Source organism: Pristiophorus japonicus, chromosome 8, assembly GCF_044704955.1.
Source record: "Pristiophorus japonicus isolate sPriJap1 chromosome 8, sPriJap1.hap1, whole genome shotgun sequence".
NCBI classification, from domain to species: domain Eukaryota; kingdom Metazoa; phylum Chordata; class Chondrichthyes; family Pristiophoridae; genus Pristiophorus; species Pristiophorus japonicus.
This window is the reverse complement of record NC_091984.1, coordinates 2,373,168-2,392,931: the sequence shown is the minus strand read 5'-3', so window position 1 is coordinate 2,392,931 and position 19,764 is coordinate 2,373,168. Positions and strand designations below refer to the sequence as shown.

Genomic DNA, 19,764 nt, shown 5'->3' with positions numbered 1-19,764 from the left:
AAGTGGAGCTGAGTTCATGATCAGATCAGCCGTGATCATATTAAATGGCAGAGCAGGCTCGAGGGGCCTTATGGCCTACCCCTGCTCCTATTTCTTATGTTCTTATGTTCTTAATCTAAATGGTGCTATTTTGATGGGAGTGCAGAGCAGAGGGGCCTGGGGGTGCATATTCACAAATCTTTGAAGCTGGCAGAGCAAATTAATAAGGTGGTTAAGAAAGCGTATAATATTCACAGGACTAAGTTGTTCGAATATGCATTGTGCAATCACAGCATCAAGAATATGCAAAAGATCGGATCAGATCATGTCGGAGCATGGTAACATAATCTTCTCGGTGCCTCGTGTAATACCCTGTATCATAAATACAAGAATTTGCAGATAATATGCACAGAATGTCCTGAGCAATATTTATACCTCAACCAACATCACTAAAAACAGATTATCAGGTCATTATCACGTTGCTGTTTGTGGGAGCTTGCTGTGCGCAAATTGGCTGCTGCGTTTCCCACAATACAACAGTGACTTGCCTTTGTGTAGTGCCTTTAATGTAGTAAAATATCTCAGGACGCGTCGCAGAATCGTTATAAAACAACATTTTACACCAAGCCACAAAAGGAGACATTAGGGCAGATGACCTGTGTTTTTATCTGGTTTTTGCCTCTCCCAGGAGATCACATGGCTCCGGTTGGGGTTGAGTGTAGAATGTTTCAGTATAAGTGGTGTCGCAGTTGTGTGAGGCGGACTGGTTGGGCTGGGTGCTCTTTGCCTTTCCGCCATTGTTCATAGGTTTATATGTAACCTTCAGGGCTGCTGACCGAGGGCCGTGTGGCTCTTTGTCGGCCGGTGCGGACACGATGGGCCGAAATGGCCTCCTTCTGCGCTGTAAATTTCTATGTTTCTAAGCTCACAAAAGTAAGTATTAAGGAGTGTCTTAAAGGAGGAGAGAGAGTTAGAGAGGTTTAGAGAGGGAGTTCCAGAGCTTGGGGCCCAGGCAGCTGAAGGCACGGCCACCAATGGTGGAGCGATTATAATCAGGGATGCTCAAGAGGGCAGAATTAGAGGAGCGCAGACATCTCGGCGAAAGGTGGGGGGTGTGGTTGTGGGGCTGGATAGATTACAGAGATAAGGAGAGGCGAGGCCACGGAGGGATTTGAAAACAAGGTTGTGAATTTTGATGCATTGCTTAATTGGGAGCCAATGTAGGTCAGCGAGCATAGGGCTGAAACACTGAAACATAGAAACATAGAAAATAGGTGCAGGAGTAGGCCATTCAGCCCTTCGAGCCTGCACCACCATTCAATAAAATCATGGCTGATCATTCCCTCAGTACCCCTTTCCTGCTTTCTCTCCATACCCCTTGACCCCTTTAGCCGTAAGGGCCATATCTAACTCCCTCTTGAATATATCCAATGAACTGGCATCAACAACTCTCTGCGGCAGGGAATTCCATAGGTTAACAGCTCTCTGAGTGAAGAAGTTTCTCCTCATCTCGGTCCTAAATGGCTTACCTCTTATCCTTAGACTATGTACCCTGGTTCTGGACTTCCCCAACATTGGGAACATTCTTCCTGCATCTAACCTGTCCAGTCCCGTCAGAATTTTATATGTTTCTATGAGATCCCCTCTCATCCTTCTAAACTCCAGTGTATAAAGGCCCAGTCGATCCATTCTCTCCTCATATGTCAGTCCTGCCATCCCGGGAATCAGTCTCATGAACGTTCGCTGCACTCTCTCAATAGCAAGGATGTCCTTCCTCACATTAGGAGACCAAAACTGAACACAATATTCCAGGTGAGGCATCACCAAGGCCCTGTACAACTGCAGTAAGACCTCCTATACTCAAATCCCCTAGCTATGAAGGCCAACATACCGCCTTCACCGCCTGCTGTACCTACATGCCAACCTTCAATGACTGATGAACCATGACACCCAGGTCTCGTTGCACCTCCCCTTTTCCTAATCTGCCGCCATTCAGATAATATTCTGCCTCTGTGTTTTTGCATCCAAAGTGGATAACCTCACATTTATCCACAATATACTGCATCTGCCATGCATTTGCTCATTCACCTAATGGGTGATGGGTGAGCGGGACTTGGCACGAGTTATAATAGAGGCAGCCGAGTTTTGGATCATCTCTAGTTTACGGAGGGTAGAATGTGGGAAGCAAGCCAGGAGTGTGTTGGAATAGTCAGGTCTAGAGGTAACAAGGACACGGATGAGGGTTTCAGCAGCGGATGAGCTGAGGCAGGGGCGGAGACGGGCGATGTTAGGGAGGTGGAAATAGGCAGTCTTAAAGATGGCGCAGGTATATGGCCGAAAGCAGATTTTGGTGTATGACACCGAGGTTGTGAGCAGTGGTTGAGTCTCAGACAGTTGATGGTGAAAGGTGATCATATCAGCGGCTAGGGAACGGAGTTTGAGGCGGGGACTGAAGACAATGGCTTCGGTCTTCACTATATCCAATTGGAGGCACTTCTATTACCCAGGATGAATGGGTTTTCTTTCCATACACCTAAATTAAATGTGGTTTCTAATCAAGAATGTGACGACTGACTGCAGTCGATGGTGTTATGTTGCTCATGTCATGGTGACCACAAGGAGGCATCAGATGCTACTTAATCTGCTTTCAACTATTTTGAGACAGACAAGACTCATAACAGGAAATTGTTCAACTACAGTGTTATGTTCTGAAAATTGCATTATTCTAATTGGGAAATATGTGTATTATTTTATTTTAGTATATTAAGATTTGGTTGACAATGTTTTGGATCACAATATCATTATCATAGGCAGTCCCTCGGAATCGAGGAAGACTTGCTTCCACTCCTGAAGTGAGTTCTTAGGTGGCTGAACAGTCCAATTCGGGAATTACAGTCCCTGTCACAGGTGGGACAGACAGTGGTTGAGGGAAGGGGAGGGTGGGACTGGTTTGCCGCACGCTCCTTCCGCTGCCTGCGCTTGATTTCTGCACGCTCTCGGCGATGAGACTCGAGCTGCTCAGCGCCCTCCCGGATGCACTCCCTCCACTTAGAGCGGTCTTTGGCCAGGGATTCCCAGGAGTCGGTGGGGATGTTGCACTTTATCAGGGAGGCTTTGAGGGTGGTCCTTGTAGCGTTTCCGCTGCCCACCTTTGGCTCGTTTGCCGTGAAGGAGTTCCGAGTAGAGCGCTTGCTTTGGGAGTCTCGTGTCTAGCATGTGAACAATGTGGCCTGTCCAGTGGAGCTGATCGAGTGTGGTCAGTGCTTCAATGCTGGGGATGTTAGCCTGTATCACAATAATACTATAGCTGTCAGCCGTTGCTCAGTGCACACCACTCTTGCCTTTGGGTCAAGTTCCACTCCAAAAACCTGAGCACAAAATCAAGGCTGACACTCCCTGTGCAGCACCAGAGATATACCACCAGCGCTTCCTCTGCAAGATCCTGCAAATCCCCTGGGAGAACAGACACACCAATGTCAGTGTTCTCGCTCAGGCCAACACCCCCAGCATCGAAGCACTGACCACACTCGATCAACTCCGCTGGGCAGGCCACTTCATCTACATGCCCGACACGAGACAACCAAAGCTAGCGCTCTACTCAGAACTCCTGCACGGCAAACGAGCCCCAGGTGGGCAGAGGAAACGCTTCAAGGACACCTGCAAAGGCTCCATAAAAAAGTGCAACATCCCCACTGACACCTGGGAGTCCCTGGCCAAAGACCGCCCTAAGTGGAGGAAGTGCATCCGGGAGGGCGCTGAGCACCTCGAGTCTCGTCGCCGAGAGCATGCAGAAACCAAGCGCAGGCAGCGGAAGGAACGTGCGGCAAACCAGTCCCACCCTCCCCTTCCCTCAAAGACTGCCTGTCCCACCTGTGACAGAGACTGTAATTTCCATATTGGACTCTTCAGTTACCTGAGAACTAATTTTTAGTGTGGAATCAAGTCATCCTTGACTCCGAGGGACTGCCTTGGAAGAAGAGTACTGAGCGAGTGCTGCACTGTCGGAGGGGCAGTACTGAGGGAGTGCTGCACTGTCGGAGGGGCAGTACTGAGGGAGCGCTGCACTGTCGGAGGGGCAGTACTGAGGGAGTGCTGCACTGTCAGAGGGTCAGTACTGAGGGAGTGCCGCACTGTCGGAGGGGCAGTACTGAGGGAGTGCTGCACTGTCGGAGGGGCAGTACTGAGGGAGTGCTGCACTGTCGGAGGGGCAGTACTGAGGGAGCGCTGCACTGTCGGAGGGGCAGTACTGAGGGAGTGCTGCACTGTCGGAAGGGCAGTACTGAGGGAGTGCTGCACTGTCGGAGGGGCAGTACTGAGGGAGCGCTGCACTGTCGGAGGGGCAGTACTGAGGGAGCGCTGCACTGTCGGAGGGGCAGTACTGAGCGAGTGCTGCACTGTCGGAGGGGCAGTACTGAGGGAGCGCTGCACTGTCGGAGAGGCAGTACTGAGGGAGTGCTGCACTGTCGGAGAGGCAGTACTGAGGGAGTGCTGCACTGTCGGAGGGGCAGTACTGAGGGAGTGCTGCACTGTCGGAGAGGCAGTACTGAGCGAGCGCTGCACTGTCGGAGGGGCAGTACTGAGGGAGTGCCGCACTGTCAGAGGGGCAGTACTGAGCGAGTGCTGCACTGTCGGAGGGGCAGTACTGAGCGAGCGCTGCACTATCGGAGGGGCAGTACTGAGCGAGCGCTGCACTGTCGGAGGGGCAGTACTGAGGGAGTGCCGCACTGTCGGAGGGGCAGTACTGAGGGAGTGCCGCACTGTCAGAGGGGCAGTACTGAGCGAGTGCTGCACTGTCGGAGGGGCAGTACTGAGCGAGCGCTGCACTATCGGAGGGGCAGTACTGAGCGAGCGCTGCACTGTCGGAGGGGCAGTACTGAGGGAGTGCCGCACTGTCGGAGGGGCAGTACTGAGGGAGCGCTGCACTGTCGGAGGGTCAGTACTGAGGGAGCGCTGCACTATCGGAGGGGCAGTACTGAGCGAGCGCTGCACTGTCGGAGGGGCAGTACTGAGGGAGTGCTGCACTGTCGGAGGGGCAGTACTGAGGGAGTGCTGCACTGTCGGAGGGGCGGTACTGAGGGAGTGCTGCACTGTCGGAGGGGCAGTACTGAGGGAGCGCTGCACTGTCGGAGGGGCAGTACTGAGGGAGTGCTGCACTGTCGGAGGGGCAGTACTGAGGGAGTGCTGCACTGTCGGAGGGGCAGTACTGAGGGAGCGCTGCACTGTCGGAGAGGCAGTACTGAGGGAGTGCTGCACTGTCGGAGGGGCAGTACTGAGGGAGCGCCGCACTGTCGGAGGGGCAGTACTGAGGGAGTGCCGCACTGTCGGAGGGGCAGTACTGAGGGAGCGCTGCACTGTCGGAGGGGCAGTACTGAGGGAGTGCTGCACTGTCGGAGGGGTAGTACTGAGGGAGCGCTGCACTGTCGGAGGGGCAGTACTGAGGGAGCGCCGCACTGTCGGAGGGGCAGTACTGAGGGAGCGCTGCACTGTCGTAGGGGCATTACTGAGGGAGTGCTGCACTGTCGGAGGGGCAGTACTGAGGGAGTGCTGCACTGTCGGAGGGGTAGTACTGAGGGAGCGCTGCACTGTCGGAGGGGCAGTACTGAGGGAGCGCCGCACTGTCGGAGGGGCAGTACTGAGGGAGTGCTGCACTGTCGGGGGTGCTGTCTTTTGGGTGAGACTTAAACCAATCTGCTCCCTCAGGTGGACGTAAAAGATCCCATGGCACTATTTCAGTGAAGAGCTGGGGAATTATCTCCGGTGTCCTGGCCAATATTTATCCCTCAATCAACATCACTAAAAAAAGGTTGATCTGGTCATTATCACATTGCTGTGTGTGGGAGCTTGCTGTGCGCAAATTAGCAGCCGCGTTTCCCACATTACAACAGTGACTACACTTCAAAGGTAGTCGGAAGTAAAGCGCTCTGTGGCATCCTGCGGTCCTGCAAGGCGGTATATAAATGCAATTTCTTTCTTTATGGTGTGAACTGTTAATATTAATATTATTTGCAAATAAATTGATTTAAAATTCCCTGTTCCACATATTTTTACAAGAGTAAAGAAGAAAGGAAGTTGGAAGAATACGATTGTGGGATTAACCCTCTTCTCCACATAATGACATTATTTTTGCTTCGAGATGATTCTATTTAAATTTCAGTTCAATCATTCTGTTCAATGTTATGGGCAATGGCTGACATTGTAATTAAATAGACCTTGAAACACCATTTCTTTTATCGTGCATCTTCAGACACAATTTTCCACAGGAGCGAGAGCCCATTGATTTTACTAATTACGAATAATGTACAGCCCAGGAACAGGCCATTGGGCCCAGCGCTCCGTGCCGGGGTTTGTGCCCCACCGCTCCGTGCCGGGGTTTATGCCCCACCGCTCCGTGCCGGGGTTTATGCCCCACCGCTCCGTGCCGGGGTTTATGCCCCACCGCTCCGTGCCGGGGTTTATGCCCCACCGCTCCGTGCCGGGGTTTATGCCCCACCGCTCCGTGCCGGGGCTTATGCTCCACACCAGCCCCCTCCCACCCCTCTCCATCTCACCCTATCCCCATATCCTTCTATTCCTTTCTCCCTCATGTGTTTATCCAGCTTCCCCTTAAATACATTGATACTATTCACCTCAACCCCTCCCTGTGGCCTCCCCTTGATATTCCAATAATATATCGAGTTGCAATGAGCCTCCTACATAGAAGCTGGCCAGAGAGCTTTCCTGAATTACCGACTGGATTTACCAGTGACCAACGTCTATGTTATATATGTAAACTTGTATTTACTCTGTACAGCCACCAGAGGGCTCATCCCCCGGAGTCCCAAGGGATCCCATAATCCCTCGGGAGCACAGGTATTTAAGGAGGCTTCACAGGTTGGAGAGGCTCTCTGGAGACTTGCAATAAAAGACTGAGGTCACACTTTGCTTTGAGCTCACAGTGTTCAGTCTGACTCTTTCTCCAGTATATTTATAGCCAATGTTCCCTTTAAGCTGTGTGGCTGTGTGGCCGCGTGACACACCGCAGCTCTGGCACAGTCGGCTCACGGGTTTTAAATCGGATAAACCGAGCCTGTATGGTGTTAGGAATGGGCCATCCTGCTCCTTAAAGGGGCCACATACCCAAAAAGAAAATTAAAGGTAACATTGTTTCTGGCACCTAGTTCTGGTCTCCCCCACAAGTGAAAACATCTTCTCTACATCTACTCCATCAAACCCTTTCATAATCATAAAAACCTCGAACAGGTCACCCCTTAGCCTTCTCTACGCTGGAGAAAAGTGCTCCAGCTTGTTCACTCTTTTCTGATGAGGAATAACCTCTCAGTTCTGGTACCATCCTAGCAAATCTTTTTTTGCACCTGTTCCAGTGCCTCTATATCCTTTCTTCAATACAGAGATCAGAACTGTGCACAGTGCTTCCAGTGTGATATGGAGACCAGAACTGTGCACAGTGCTCCCAGTGTGATATGGGGACCAGAACTGTGCACAGTGCTCCCAGTGTGATATGACCAGAACTGTGCGCAGTGCTCCCAATGTGATATGGGGACCAGAACTGTGCGCAGTGCTCCCAGTGTGATATGGAGACCAGAACTGTGCGCAGTGCTCCCAGTGTGATATGACCAGAACTGTGCACAGTGCTCCCAGTGTGATACGGAGACCAGAACTGTGCACAGTGCTCCCAGAGTGATATGACCAGAACTGTGCGCAGTGCTCCCAGTGTGATATGACCAGAACTGTGCACAATGCTCCCAGTGTGATATGACCAGAACTGTGCGCAGTGGTCCCAGTGTGATATGGAGACCAGAACTGTGTACAATGCTCCCAGTGTGATATTGAGACCAGAACTGTGCACAGTGCTCCCAGTGTGATATGACCAGAACTGTGCGCAGTGTGATATGACCAGAACTGTGCGCAGTGTGATATGACCAGAACTGTGTACAATGCTCCCAGTGTGATATGACCAGAACTGTGCACAGTGCTCCCAGTGTGATATGACCAGAACTGTACGCAGTGCTCCCAGTGTGGTCTAATGAAGATTCAATGCAAGTTTAAGATCGCTTCTCTGCTTTTCAATTCTGCTCCTGTCGAAGTGGCTCCCCGTGCTGGGTTTGCTGACGTTGGATCTGTTGTTTACTTTAACAGGGATATCCAGGTGCCTTTGGAGCGAGAGGCCCTCCTGGTTTGGACGGTAGCCCAGTGAGTTAAAACCATGTATCATTCTGTTCGTTTAACTTTCAGTCTTAAAGAGGGGATATATGGTGTAAGTCTGGCACTTCCCTTGGTTCCCGATTGTTAACACACAGCTTGGCCAGCTTACACCCAGTTATATGTTTCGCTGTATGTTATTGGCAGGAAATTTGGGTGTAAATAGACATCGAGAAAATGGACGTAATTCTGGGTGTCACTGCCCAATTCTACCTGTAATGTATGCTCACAGGTTTGTACAGCTGTTGTGCCAAGGGGGTCATCAGCCGGTCCAGGCAGTGGGCGGTCGAGGGGGTCGTTCAGCCCGACTGCCTGCCTCTCTTCCGCGGTTACATCCAAGCCAGGGTGTCCCTGGAGATGGAGCACGCGGTGTCCACCGTTACGCTCGCGGCCTTCCGCAAGAGGTGGGCGCCGGAGGGACTGAGTGCATTATCACCCCCGGGAACAGAATTTTAATTTAATTTGGTAAAGTTCCCATGTTAATTTGGACATTTGTGGGTCCTGTTGCCCTCACAAATAGGGGGTCCTTGATTTAAAGTTCTTACGAAAATAGTTGTAGAGCTGTTGCACTGTGAGTGGCTTAGCCAGTCACGTGATGTTCACAAGACTCAATAAAACCCCAGGCAGTTGGGTCTAGCTCATCCACGATGAGGTATGCAGTTGTGAGCCTGGTGGATGAACCAGTAATGTGTAGTGTGATTGTTAAACCTTTGATAATCAACCAACTAGTTCTTAACAGCAATGTGTTGCTATGGATTCTTAAGCAAAGAACCCATGAAGCAAATACATTACACCCACACCCTTGTCTTTATTGCAATAATGTATAGAGTTACACAGAGTGTACAGCCCAGGAACAGGCCATTGGGCCCACCGCTCCGTGCCGGGGTTTATGCCCCACCGTTCCGTGCCGGGGTTTATGCCCCACCGCTCCGTGCCGGGGTTTATGCCCCACCGCTCCGTGCCGGGGTTTATGCTCCACACCAGCACCCTCCCAACCCTCTCCATCTCACCCTATCCCCATATCCCCATATCCTTCTATTCCTTTCTCCCTCATGTGTTTATCCAGATTCCCCTTAAATGCATCGATACTATTCGCCTCAACCCCTCCCTGTGGCAGCGAGTTCCACATTCTCACCCCTCTCTGGGTAAAGAAGTTTCTCCTGAATTCCCCATTGGGTTTATCAGTGACTGTCTTGTATTGGTGGCCCCTAGTTCTGGTCTCTGCCACAAGTGGAACCATATAATGAAGAAAGAATGTTTTCACAGCCCAATGTATATTTTGTTGTAAATTGAATTGTGACCTTTCTCAATGTTCTAATTGTAAGGTCTATGGAACAAAACTTGAGTTTACTCAAGGTATCATACATTGTGATTTGCAATCTTGGGACTGATTCTGCACTCCGTGAGCCGAGCTGACAGAGAGTGTGTATCACAGATTTGGAGCTAAACCAGGGTAACCCTTCACTCCGATCCACAGGGAGCACACGATTGTGGAATTAATCCCTATTTGTGTGGTTCCGCATCCTGAAAGACACAGAAAACAATCGCAACTGCTGCCATTAAGGCTCATGCTTTTGAAAATCTAACAGTCCATTGAAAATAAGAACAGGGGAACATAAGAATTAGGAGCAGGAGTAGGCCATCTAGCCCCTCGAGCCTGCTCCGCCATTCAACAAGATCATGGCTGATCTGGCCGTGGACTCAGCTCCACTTACCCGCCCGCTCCCCGTAACCCTTAATTCCCTTATTGGTTAAAAATCTATCTATCTGTGACTTGAATACATTCAATGAGCCAGCCTCAACTGCTTCCTTGGGCAGAGAATTCCACAGATTCACAACCCTCTGGGAGAAGAAATTCCTTCTCAACTCGGTTTTAAATTGGCTCCTCCGTATTTTGAGGCTGTGCCCCCTAGTTCTAGTCTCCCCGACCAGTGGAAACAACCTCTCTGCCTCTATCCTGTCTATCCCTTTCATGATTTTAAATGTTTCTATAAGATTACCCCTCATCCTTTTGAACTCCAATGAGTAAAGACCCAGTCTACTCAATCTATCATCATAAGGTAACCCCCTCATCTCCGGAATCAGCCTAGTGAATCGTCTCTGTACCCCCTCCAAAGCCAGTATAGACTTTCTTAAGTAAGGTGACCAAAACTGCACGCAGTACTCCAGGTGCGGCCTCACCAATACCCTGTACAGTTGCAGCAGGACCTCCCTGCTTTTGTACTCCATCCCTCTCGCAATGAAGGCCAACATTCCATTCGCCTTCCTGATTACCTGCTGCACCTGCAAACTAACTTTTTGAGATTCATGCACAAGGACCCCCAGGTCCCTCTGCACCTCAGCATGTTGCAATCTCTCCCCATTCCAAATAATATTCCCTTTTACTGTTTTTTTTCCCAAGGTGGATGACCTCACACTTTCCGACATTGTACTCCATCTGCCAAACCTTAGCCCATTCGCTTAACCTATCTAAATCTCTTTGCAGCCTCTCTGTGTCCTCTACACAACCCGCTTTCCCACTAATCTTTGTGTCATCTGCAAATTTTGTTACACTACACTCTGTCCCCTCTTCCAGGTCATCTATGTATATTGTAAACAGTTGTGGTCCCAGCACCGATCCCTGTGGCACTCCACTAACCACCGATTTCCAACCCGAAAAGGACCCATTTATCCCGACTCTCTGCCATTCAATAAGATCCTGGCTGATCTTTACTTCAACTCCACTTCCCCATAGCCCTTGGTTCCCTGAGGGTGCAATACAAAAATTTGGTACAATACAATTATCTAGAATGTGAAAGCAAATGTGATTCTTTTATCGTTGAATAGTACAGCACAGAGGGAGGCCATTGGGCCCAGCGAGACTGTGCTGACCCTTTCGAAGGGCAACCCAGTCAGTCCCATTCCCCCGAGCTTTCCCCATATCCCTGCCATTTATTCTCCTTCAAATATTTATCCAATTCACTTTTGCCGGCCACTACTGAATCTGTATCCACCACTCTGTCAGGCCGTGCGTTATAAATCCTAACCACTCCTGTTCCTCCTGTTGCCTCTAGTTCCTTTGATAGATATTAGCCAAATCTATCTGGAACTTGTTCTCCAGTAACTACAATTATATCGAACTGTGGTCTAAGAAATTAATATGAAATTCTTTTTATTTTTAGGGGATAGTTGGAGGAGTTGGGCAGCCTGGATTTCCTGGCCTCAGGGTAAGTGGAATAGCTAATAAGTGAGCTGGATAAGTATCTGAAAGAAGACAATGTGCCGGGCTACGGGGAAAGGGCGGGGGAGTGGGACTGGCTGAGGGGCTCACAGGGAACAGGCACGGGCTCAACGGGCCGAATGGCCTCCTTCTGCGCTGTAACCGTTCTCTGATTCTAATAAAAACAGAAAATGCTGGAAGCACTCAGCGGGTCGGGCAGCGACTGTGGAGAGAGAAACAGAGTTAACGTTTCAGGGCGGTGACCCTGCGTCACAACTGGAACAAGTTAGCGATGTGACAGGTTTTTAAGCGAGTGTAGGGGGCAGGGAAAGGGGGGAGGGGAGGGTAGGACAAAAGGGAAGGTCAGCGATAGGGTGGAAGGCAGGAGAGATTAGAGAGACAAAAGGGATGATGGGGCGAGGCGAAAGGAGATGGTAATGGGACAAGTTAAGGAACAAAAGATGGGTCTAGAGAGGGGGTAAATGGGAATGGCAGAATCAGCAACAGCTGCCATGGGAAAAAATAGGTAAGCACTGTTTCCAGTCTTACCCAGTATTTTCTACCTGTTTAAACCTTGAATGTAGAAGAATAAGGGGTGATCTAATTGATGTGTTTAAGACGACTAAAGGATTTGATCGGGTAGATATCGATATCGACCCAAAATAGTATCGAAAGATCCACTCTATGGGCCCAAGTTTGCCTCTCCATGAGGTGCAGCGACTGTGTAGAAGAAAAAACGCGCCGTAAACTTACCTCGCTATTCTCCCCGCTCCTGGAACGTCGCAGGTCCTTGACGTGGTACAGCAGAAACAGTGGGGGGGGGCGCGGAGCCAGGTCCCGGTGCCGGGACCTCTGCACACACGCGCGCGAGAGTGTGCGCGCATGCGCAGTAGCTCCTCCCATGATTGTAACGATGATGCCTGCAGAACGCGTCCCGCCCCCTATCCCAGGCCGAATAGCCTGCCGCACAGGCCGGCCGCTGAAGGCTGCAAGAAACAGGTTGGTGCAGGGAGACGGAGTTTTGATCGGGAGCGGGGGGGGGGGGGAGGAGTATTGTGAATGGTAACTTTAGGTGCAGGGTTCCTTCTGTTTTTAATTTGTTAATTAATTGCTTATTACTTTTTGTGCTTTGTAAGTCTTGGTGCTTTCCTTGTATTTTTTATTTGTTATTGAATGCTTATTTTTGTGCTTTGTTTAGTGCGTGGCGCTTTAAATATACTTACCTGCGCTGATTTCTTAACTCACACAAGGTTTTTCTGTGCGGCCACAAGTGGCCACATACACTGGCCTAAGTTAATTTGGAGTAACTTTTAGCTGTCTAAACTTGCTTAAGTGGCCAAAACAGGCGTAAGTGGCTGGTAACGCCCCCTTTTGGAAAAAAAAACGAAACTAAAAAAAAAACCTAACTAACTCACTTACACTGGAGCAAATTAAATGGCCAGAATTGCAATTTTTAAGATACCTCCAAAAAAATCTAGTTGCTCCAGAAAAAAACAGAGCAACTCCTGGGCAAACTTGGGCCCTATGGCCCTCACCGCCCGCTGCCGGCAAGTTTTCTGGGCGGTCTTCCCTCTGAGCGAGTTTGGCGGAGGCTTCCCGCCGGCGGGGAGGGAAGACCGCTGGGGACCGCCCGCTGATGTCCGTTGGGCACACAACGCGCGGAAGTGTCCTCCCGCCCACCGAGCTGCCCATTTGGTCCGGGCGGGAGTCGGTGACAGCAAGGGGAAGGACAGTCGTGTGGAGGCAGGTCTAACCCCGACGGTGAGTATGAAGACCTGCAACAAAAGGTTAGTAAACTTCTTTTATTTTTACAGCGATTCAGGGGGCTGGGGACCCCTGAAGGTTTTCCAGTGGGGTTTTTTTGTGTCAATTTTTATTTTTAGGGGTAAGCCATTTAGGACTGAGATGAGGAGAAACTTCTTCACTCAGAGAGTTGTTAACCTGTGGAATTCCCTGCCGCAGAGAGTTGTTGAGGCCAATTCATTGGATATATTCAAGAGGGAGTTAGATATGGCCCTTACGGCTAAAGGGATCAAGGGGTATGGAGAGAAAGCAGGAAAGGGGTACTGAGGGAATGATCAGCCATGATCTTATTGAATGGTGGTGCAGGCTCAAAGGGCCGAATGGCCTACTCCTGCACCTATTTTCTATGTTTCTATGTGATTGGTTCTTTACTATTTATTTTCAAAATCTGTTGGGGTGATTTAATTTAAAAGTATGTTGGGAATGTTTTGGGGATTTTTTAGTTAGGTTTTTTGAAAAATGATTTTTATTCTTTTTCTGGTGTTGGGCCCAACCTGCAGCCTCGGGCTAAATTTGTATAGATTTTTTCAGTTATCGCCCATTTATTTTAGGCCCCGCCCAATCTAGCCAAAATTGCACTTTTCCACCCTGATTGGCCCATATTTTTCACTGGCGGATTTAAAACATTTTTTCTGGGACGATATCGCCGGCGATAATCTTAGCGTTTTTCTCGGCGGCAATTGGGCTTCGGGGAAATTCTATCCCGACGAATCTATAGTTTGTCTATTTACACCACTAATATGGAATCATTTTATTAATCCATATCATTTGCATAACCAGCTTAAAATGAGAAAAGTGATTTGACATTGGCTCTGGCATCTATCTTTGACTCTATTTATATGGCATGGGTATTTTCCTGGAAGTGCTTGAAGCTATGATTAATGTTATATTTAGCTATATTGGCAGCGTTATAGGTGCAAGCTGCCTACACATAATCATCATAGTTAGACATCCTTTGGCCACTGCTGCTGAAACGTATCCTGTAAATCCATTATCTTCTTACGCAACTGCGGTTTCCAAATCCTGCTTTACGGTTTACGAGCATTTTAAAGTGCATTTGTCAGGATCTTCTTGTTAGTCCTTGGCTACCAGTCAACCCATGGGTCTTTTCCAGATCTAACAGCTGTTCTCAAGACAAGTTAATCTCTGTCTTTTAAACGGGAATCTTGCCAGCAAACAAATGGTGTGTAGTATAACCCAAGAACTTGTTTTTTAAAACACAAATCACTTAGAATCGTATCATCTTACAGCGCAGGAGGGAGGCCATTCGGCCCATCGAGCCTGTGCCGGCTCTGTGACAGAGCGATCCAATCAGTTCCCCACAGCCCGGCAAATCTTTCCCCTTCAAGCATTTAACCAATTCCCCTTTTGAAAGTTACAACTGAATCTGCTCCCACCGCCCTTTCAGGCAGCGCGTTCCCGATCACAACAACTCGCTGGGTAAATAAACTCTCCTCACCTCCCTTCTGGTTCATTTACCGCTTACCTTAAATCTGTCCTCTGTCACTGGAAACAATATCTCCTTATTTGCTCCATCAATCCCCTTCATGATTCTGAACCCCTCTATTAAATCCTCCCTTAACCTTCTCTGCTCTAAGGAGAAACATAGAAACATAGAAAATAGGTGCAGGAGTAGGCCATTCGGCCCTTCGAGCCTGCACCGCCATTCAATGAGTTCATGGCTGATCATTCACTTCAGTACCCCATTCCTGCTTTCTCTCCATACCCCTTGATTCCTTTAGCCATAAGGGCCATATCTAACTCCCTTTTGAATATATCCAATAAACTGGCCTCAACAACTCTCTGTGGTAGAGAATTCCACAGGTTAACAACTCTCTGAGTGAAGAAGTTTCTCCTCATCTCGGTCCTAAATGGCCTACCCCTTATCCTTAGACTGTGACCCCTGGTTCTGGACTTCCCCAACATCGGGAACATTCTTCCTGCATCTAACCTGTCCAATCCCGTCAGAATTTTATATGTTTCTATGAGATCCCCTCTCATTCTTCTAAATTCCAGTCAATATAATTCTAGCCGATCCAGTCTTTCTTCATATGTCAGTCCCGCCATCCCGGGAATCAGTCTGGTGAACCTTCGCTGCATTCCCTCAATCGCAAGAATGTCCTTCCTCAGATTAGGAGACCTGAAGTGAATGAAAGGTTTATGTCAAAACCAGAGGGGAAAAAAATACCTTGGTAGATGGCTGATTATTGACAAAGAGCCTGCATCTTTCACATTTGAGATCATAATTTAATCTTATTCCTACAATCTTGAAAATCTGTTGCCCCTGACAACATGAATCTTAAAATGGCGTGGTTTTTTATGATCAGTCTCTTGGAATGTTACCAAAGCAACATGTTTGCCGATCTTGGAATCCTCCCCAGTGTGAGACAAAGGAGCAGCTCTTTATTGTCCAGGAACTGACTGAATATCAACATGAGCTCTGATGATATGTGGACGAGCCTGTTTATTAATCCAAAGGATGTTATTCCTCTTGAGATCCAGGCATCAGTGAAGTATCTTACAGGGCTTGGCAGGGTAGATGCAGGGAGGATGTTTCCTCTGGCTGGGGAGTCTAGAACCAGGAGTCACAGTCTCAGGATAAGGGGTCGGCCATTTAGGACTGAGATGAGGAGAAATTTCTTCACTCACGAGGGTGGTGAATCGTTGGAATTCTCTGCCCCAGAGGGCTGTGGAGGCTCAGTCGTTGAGTATATTCAAGACAGAGATCGATAGATTTAAGGATATTAAGGGAATCGAGGGATATGGGGATCGGGCAGGGAAGTGGAGTTGAGGTCGAAGATCAGCCGTGATCGTATTAAATGGCGGAGCAGGCTCGAGGGGCCGAATGGCCGACTCCTGATCTTATTTCTTATGTTCCTATGTTCATACATCTCAGTGACTTGGCAAAGTTGAGCAGGAGCCTCGCAAAACGGCAACGACCCGTTTACAGGATGTTCGCAGCTTCTGGATTCGCTCTGAGGGGAGGACTGGGTCACTACCACCATGGGAACCATCGCTCGGAACCCCAAGATGGCGCCAGTTCGTTGCTGGATCGTAGCTCTGGGGGAGAACGTGACTGTGATCGGGACGCTCCTTTATCTCCGGGTTCTTGACCACTGTCATGTTGTCAGGGGGAACCCAACGTCCCCACACAGCCACACTCATCATACGCAGTCCCTCGTATCGAGGGTGACTGGCTTCCACGCCAAAAAGGAATGAGTTCACAGGTGTTTCAATGAAGGACCTAATATTCCGGGTCCCGAACCACATCCTGAAGGGAGGAAGATGCCTGTGGGTGGGTTTGTTTTAACGTGGGGTGACCGTTGCACACCAGCCACCACACGGGCTTGACAGAGCGAAGTCTTGGTCCAGTGGCAAGGGTTAACCAGGACCACTGGAGACCTGCTCTGTTGCACGGACCTAGTGCGCACACACATCGCAGTGTGGGCTGGGCCCGTGCTGCCCCTGGGCCCTCGCCTCTCCTGGGCCCGGAACCCTCGCCTCTGCTGGGCCCCGGTCACTTCCCTCTACAGTCTCTTGCCACTCCTTCACTCCTCCTGCTGTGCCTGCCCGCACTGCGATCAGCGACCTGGCTTCGTAGCCATTGCCCTCCTGCAGCACCACGCGCTGCTCCCTGCAGTGGTATACCGCCGCACGCAGATGGTGAATTTTGCAGCCAGTTTCTATAAGATCACCCCTCATCCTTCTGAACTCCAACGAGTAAAGACCCAGTCTACTCAATCTATCATCATAAGGTAACCCCCTCATCTCCGGAATCAGCCTAGTGAATCGTCTCTGTACCCCCTCCAAAGCCAGTATATCCTTCCTTAAGTAAAGTGACCAAAACTGCACGTAGTACTCCAGGTGTGGCCTCACCAATACCCTGTACAGTTGCAGCAGGACCTCCCTGCTTTTGTACTCCATCCCTCTCGCAATGAAGGCCAACATTCCATTCGCCTTCCTGATTACCTGCTGCACCTGCAAACTAACTTTTTGGGATTCATGCACAAGGACCCCCAGGTCCCTCTGCACCGCAGCATGTTGTAATTTCTCCCCATTCAAATAATATTCCCTTTTGCTGTTTTTTTCCCCAAGGTGGATGACCTCACACTTTCCGACATTGTATTCCATCTGCCAAACCTTAGCCCATTCGCTTAACCTATCTAAATCTCTTTGCAGCCTCTCTGTGTCCTCTACACAACCCGCTTTCCCACTAATCTTTGTGTCATCTGCAAATTTTGTTACACTACACTCTGTCCCCTCTTCCAGGTCATCTATGTATATTGTAAACAGTTGTGGTCCCAGCACCGATCCCTGTGGCACACCACTAACCACCGATTTCCAACCCGAAAAGAACCCATTTATCCCGACTCTCTGCTTTCTGTTAGCCAGCCAATTCTCGATCCATGCTAATACATTTCCTCTGACTCCACGTACCTTTATCTTCTGCAGTAACCTTTTGTGTGGCACCTTATCGAATGCATTTTGGAAATCTAAATACACCACATCCATCGGTACACCTCTATCCACCATGCTCGTTATATCCTCAAATAATTCCAGTAAATTAGTTAAACACGATTTCCCCTTCATGAATCCATGTTGCGCCTGCTTGATTGCACTATTCCTATTTAGATGTCCCGCTATTTCTTCCGTAATGATAGTTTCAAGCATTTTCCCCACTACAGATGTTAAACTAACCGGCTTATAGTTACCTGCCTTTTGTCTGCCCCCATTTTTAAACAGAGGCGTTACATTAGCTGCTTTCCAATCCACTGGTACCTCCCCAGAGTCCAGAGAATTTTGGTAGATTATAACGAATGCATCTGCTATAACTTCCGCCATCTCTTTTAATACCCTGGGATGCATTTCATCAGGACCAGGGGACTTGTCTACCTTGAGTCCCATTAGCCTGTCCAGCTCTACCTCCCTAGTGATAGTGATTGTCTCAAGGTCCTCCCTTCCCACATTCCCGTGACCAGCAAATTTTGGCATGGTTTTTGTGTCTTCCACTGTGAAGACCGAAGCAAAATAATTGTTTAAGGTCTCAGCCATTTCCACATTTCCCGTTATTAAATCCCCCTTCTCATCTTCGAAGGGACCAACATTTACTTTAGTCACTCTTTTCCGTTTTATATATCGGTAAAAGCTTTTACTATCCGTTTTTATGTTTTGTGCAAGTTTACATTCGTAATTTATCTTCCCCTTCTTTATTGCTTTCTTAATCATTCTTTGCTGTCGTTTAAAATTTTCCCAATCTTCTAGTTTCCCACTAACGTTGGCCACCTTATACGCATTGGTTTTTAATTTGATATTCTCCTTTATTTCCTTGGTTATCCACGGCTGGTTATCCCTTCTCTTACCGCCCTTCTTTTTCACTGGAATATATTTTTGTTGAGCACTATGAAAGAACTCCTTAAAAGTCCTCCACTGTTCCTCAATTGTGCCACCGTTTAGTCTGTGTTTCCAGTCTACTTTAGCCAACTCTGCCCTCATCCCACTGTAGTCCCCTTTGTTTAAGCATAGTACGCTCGTTTGAGACACTACTTCCTCACCCTCAATCTGTATTACAAATTCAACCATACTGTGATCACTCATTCCGAGAGGATCTTTTACTTGGAAATCGTTTATTATTCCTGTCTCATTCCACAGGACCAGATCTAAGATCGCTTGCTCCCTTGTAGGTTCTGTAACATACTGTTCTAAGAAACAATCCCGTATGCATTCTATGAATTCCTCATCACGTGCGATTTGATTTGACCAATCGATATGTAGGTTAAAATCCCCTATGATTACTGCTGTTCCTTTTTCACATGCCTCTATTATTCCCTTGATTATTGTCCACCCCACCGTGAAGTTATTATTTGGGGGGCCTATAAACTACGCCCACCAGTGACTTTTTCCCCTTACTATCTCTAATCTCCACCCACAATGATTCAACATTTTGTTCATTAGAGCCAATATCGTCTCTCACAACTGCCCTGATATCATCCTTTATTAACAGAGCTACCCCACCTCCTTTCCCTTCTTGTCTATCTTTCTGAATTGTCAGATACCCCTGTATATTTAATTCCCAGTCTTGGCCACCCTGTAACCACGTTTCTGTAATGGCCACCAAATCGTACCCATTTGTAAGGATTTGTGCCGTCAACTCATTTACTTTATTTTGAATGCTGCGTGCATTTCGGTAGAGTGTTTTAATACTAGTTTTGAAACCATGATTTTTAGTTTTGACCCCTCCTGCAGCCCCTTTACATTCATACATATTGTCCCTTCCTATCACCTTGTGGTTTACACTTACCCCAGTGCTACTCTGCTCTGTTGCCTCCTGCCTTTTGCATTCTTTCTTGGGGTTCTGTTCATCTGAGCTCTTGAATGTCAAAGGGCGGTGGTTAGACTCTCGCTTGTTGGAGATGGTCATTGCCTGACACTTGTGTGGTGTGAATGTTACTTGCCACTTATCAGCCCAAGCCTGAATGTTGTCCAGGTCTTGCTGGATGTGGGCACGGACTGCTCCATTATCTGAGGAGGTGTGAATGGAACTGAACACTGTGCAGTCATCAGTGAACATCCCCACTTCTGACCTT

The 19,764-nt window shown here is 48.7% G+C and overlaps 1 protein-coding gene across 1 annotated transcript in view; it reads left to right on the top strand.

Annotated features, from left to right (window-relative positions):
- Positions 1 to 19,764, top strand: part of LOC139268363 (collagen alpha-1(XXIV) chain) — a 420,125-nt gene that overhangs the window by 158,655 nt on the left and 241,706 nt on the right. Inside the window, exons 12-13 of the mRNA XM_070886436.1 lie at positions 8,116 to 8,169; positions 11,340 to 11,384. Coding sequence (XP_070742537.1) covers positions 8,116 to 8,169; positions 11,340 to 11,384 — 99 coding nt within the window. The remainder of the gene's footprint in view (positions 1 to 8,115; positions 8,170 to 11,339; positions 11,385 to 19,764) is intronic.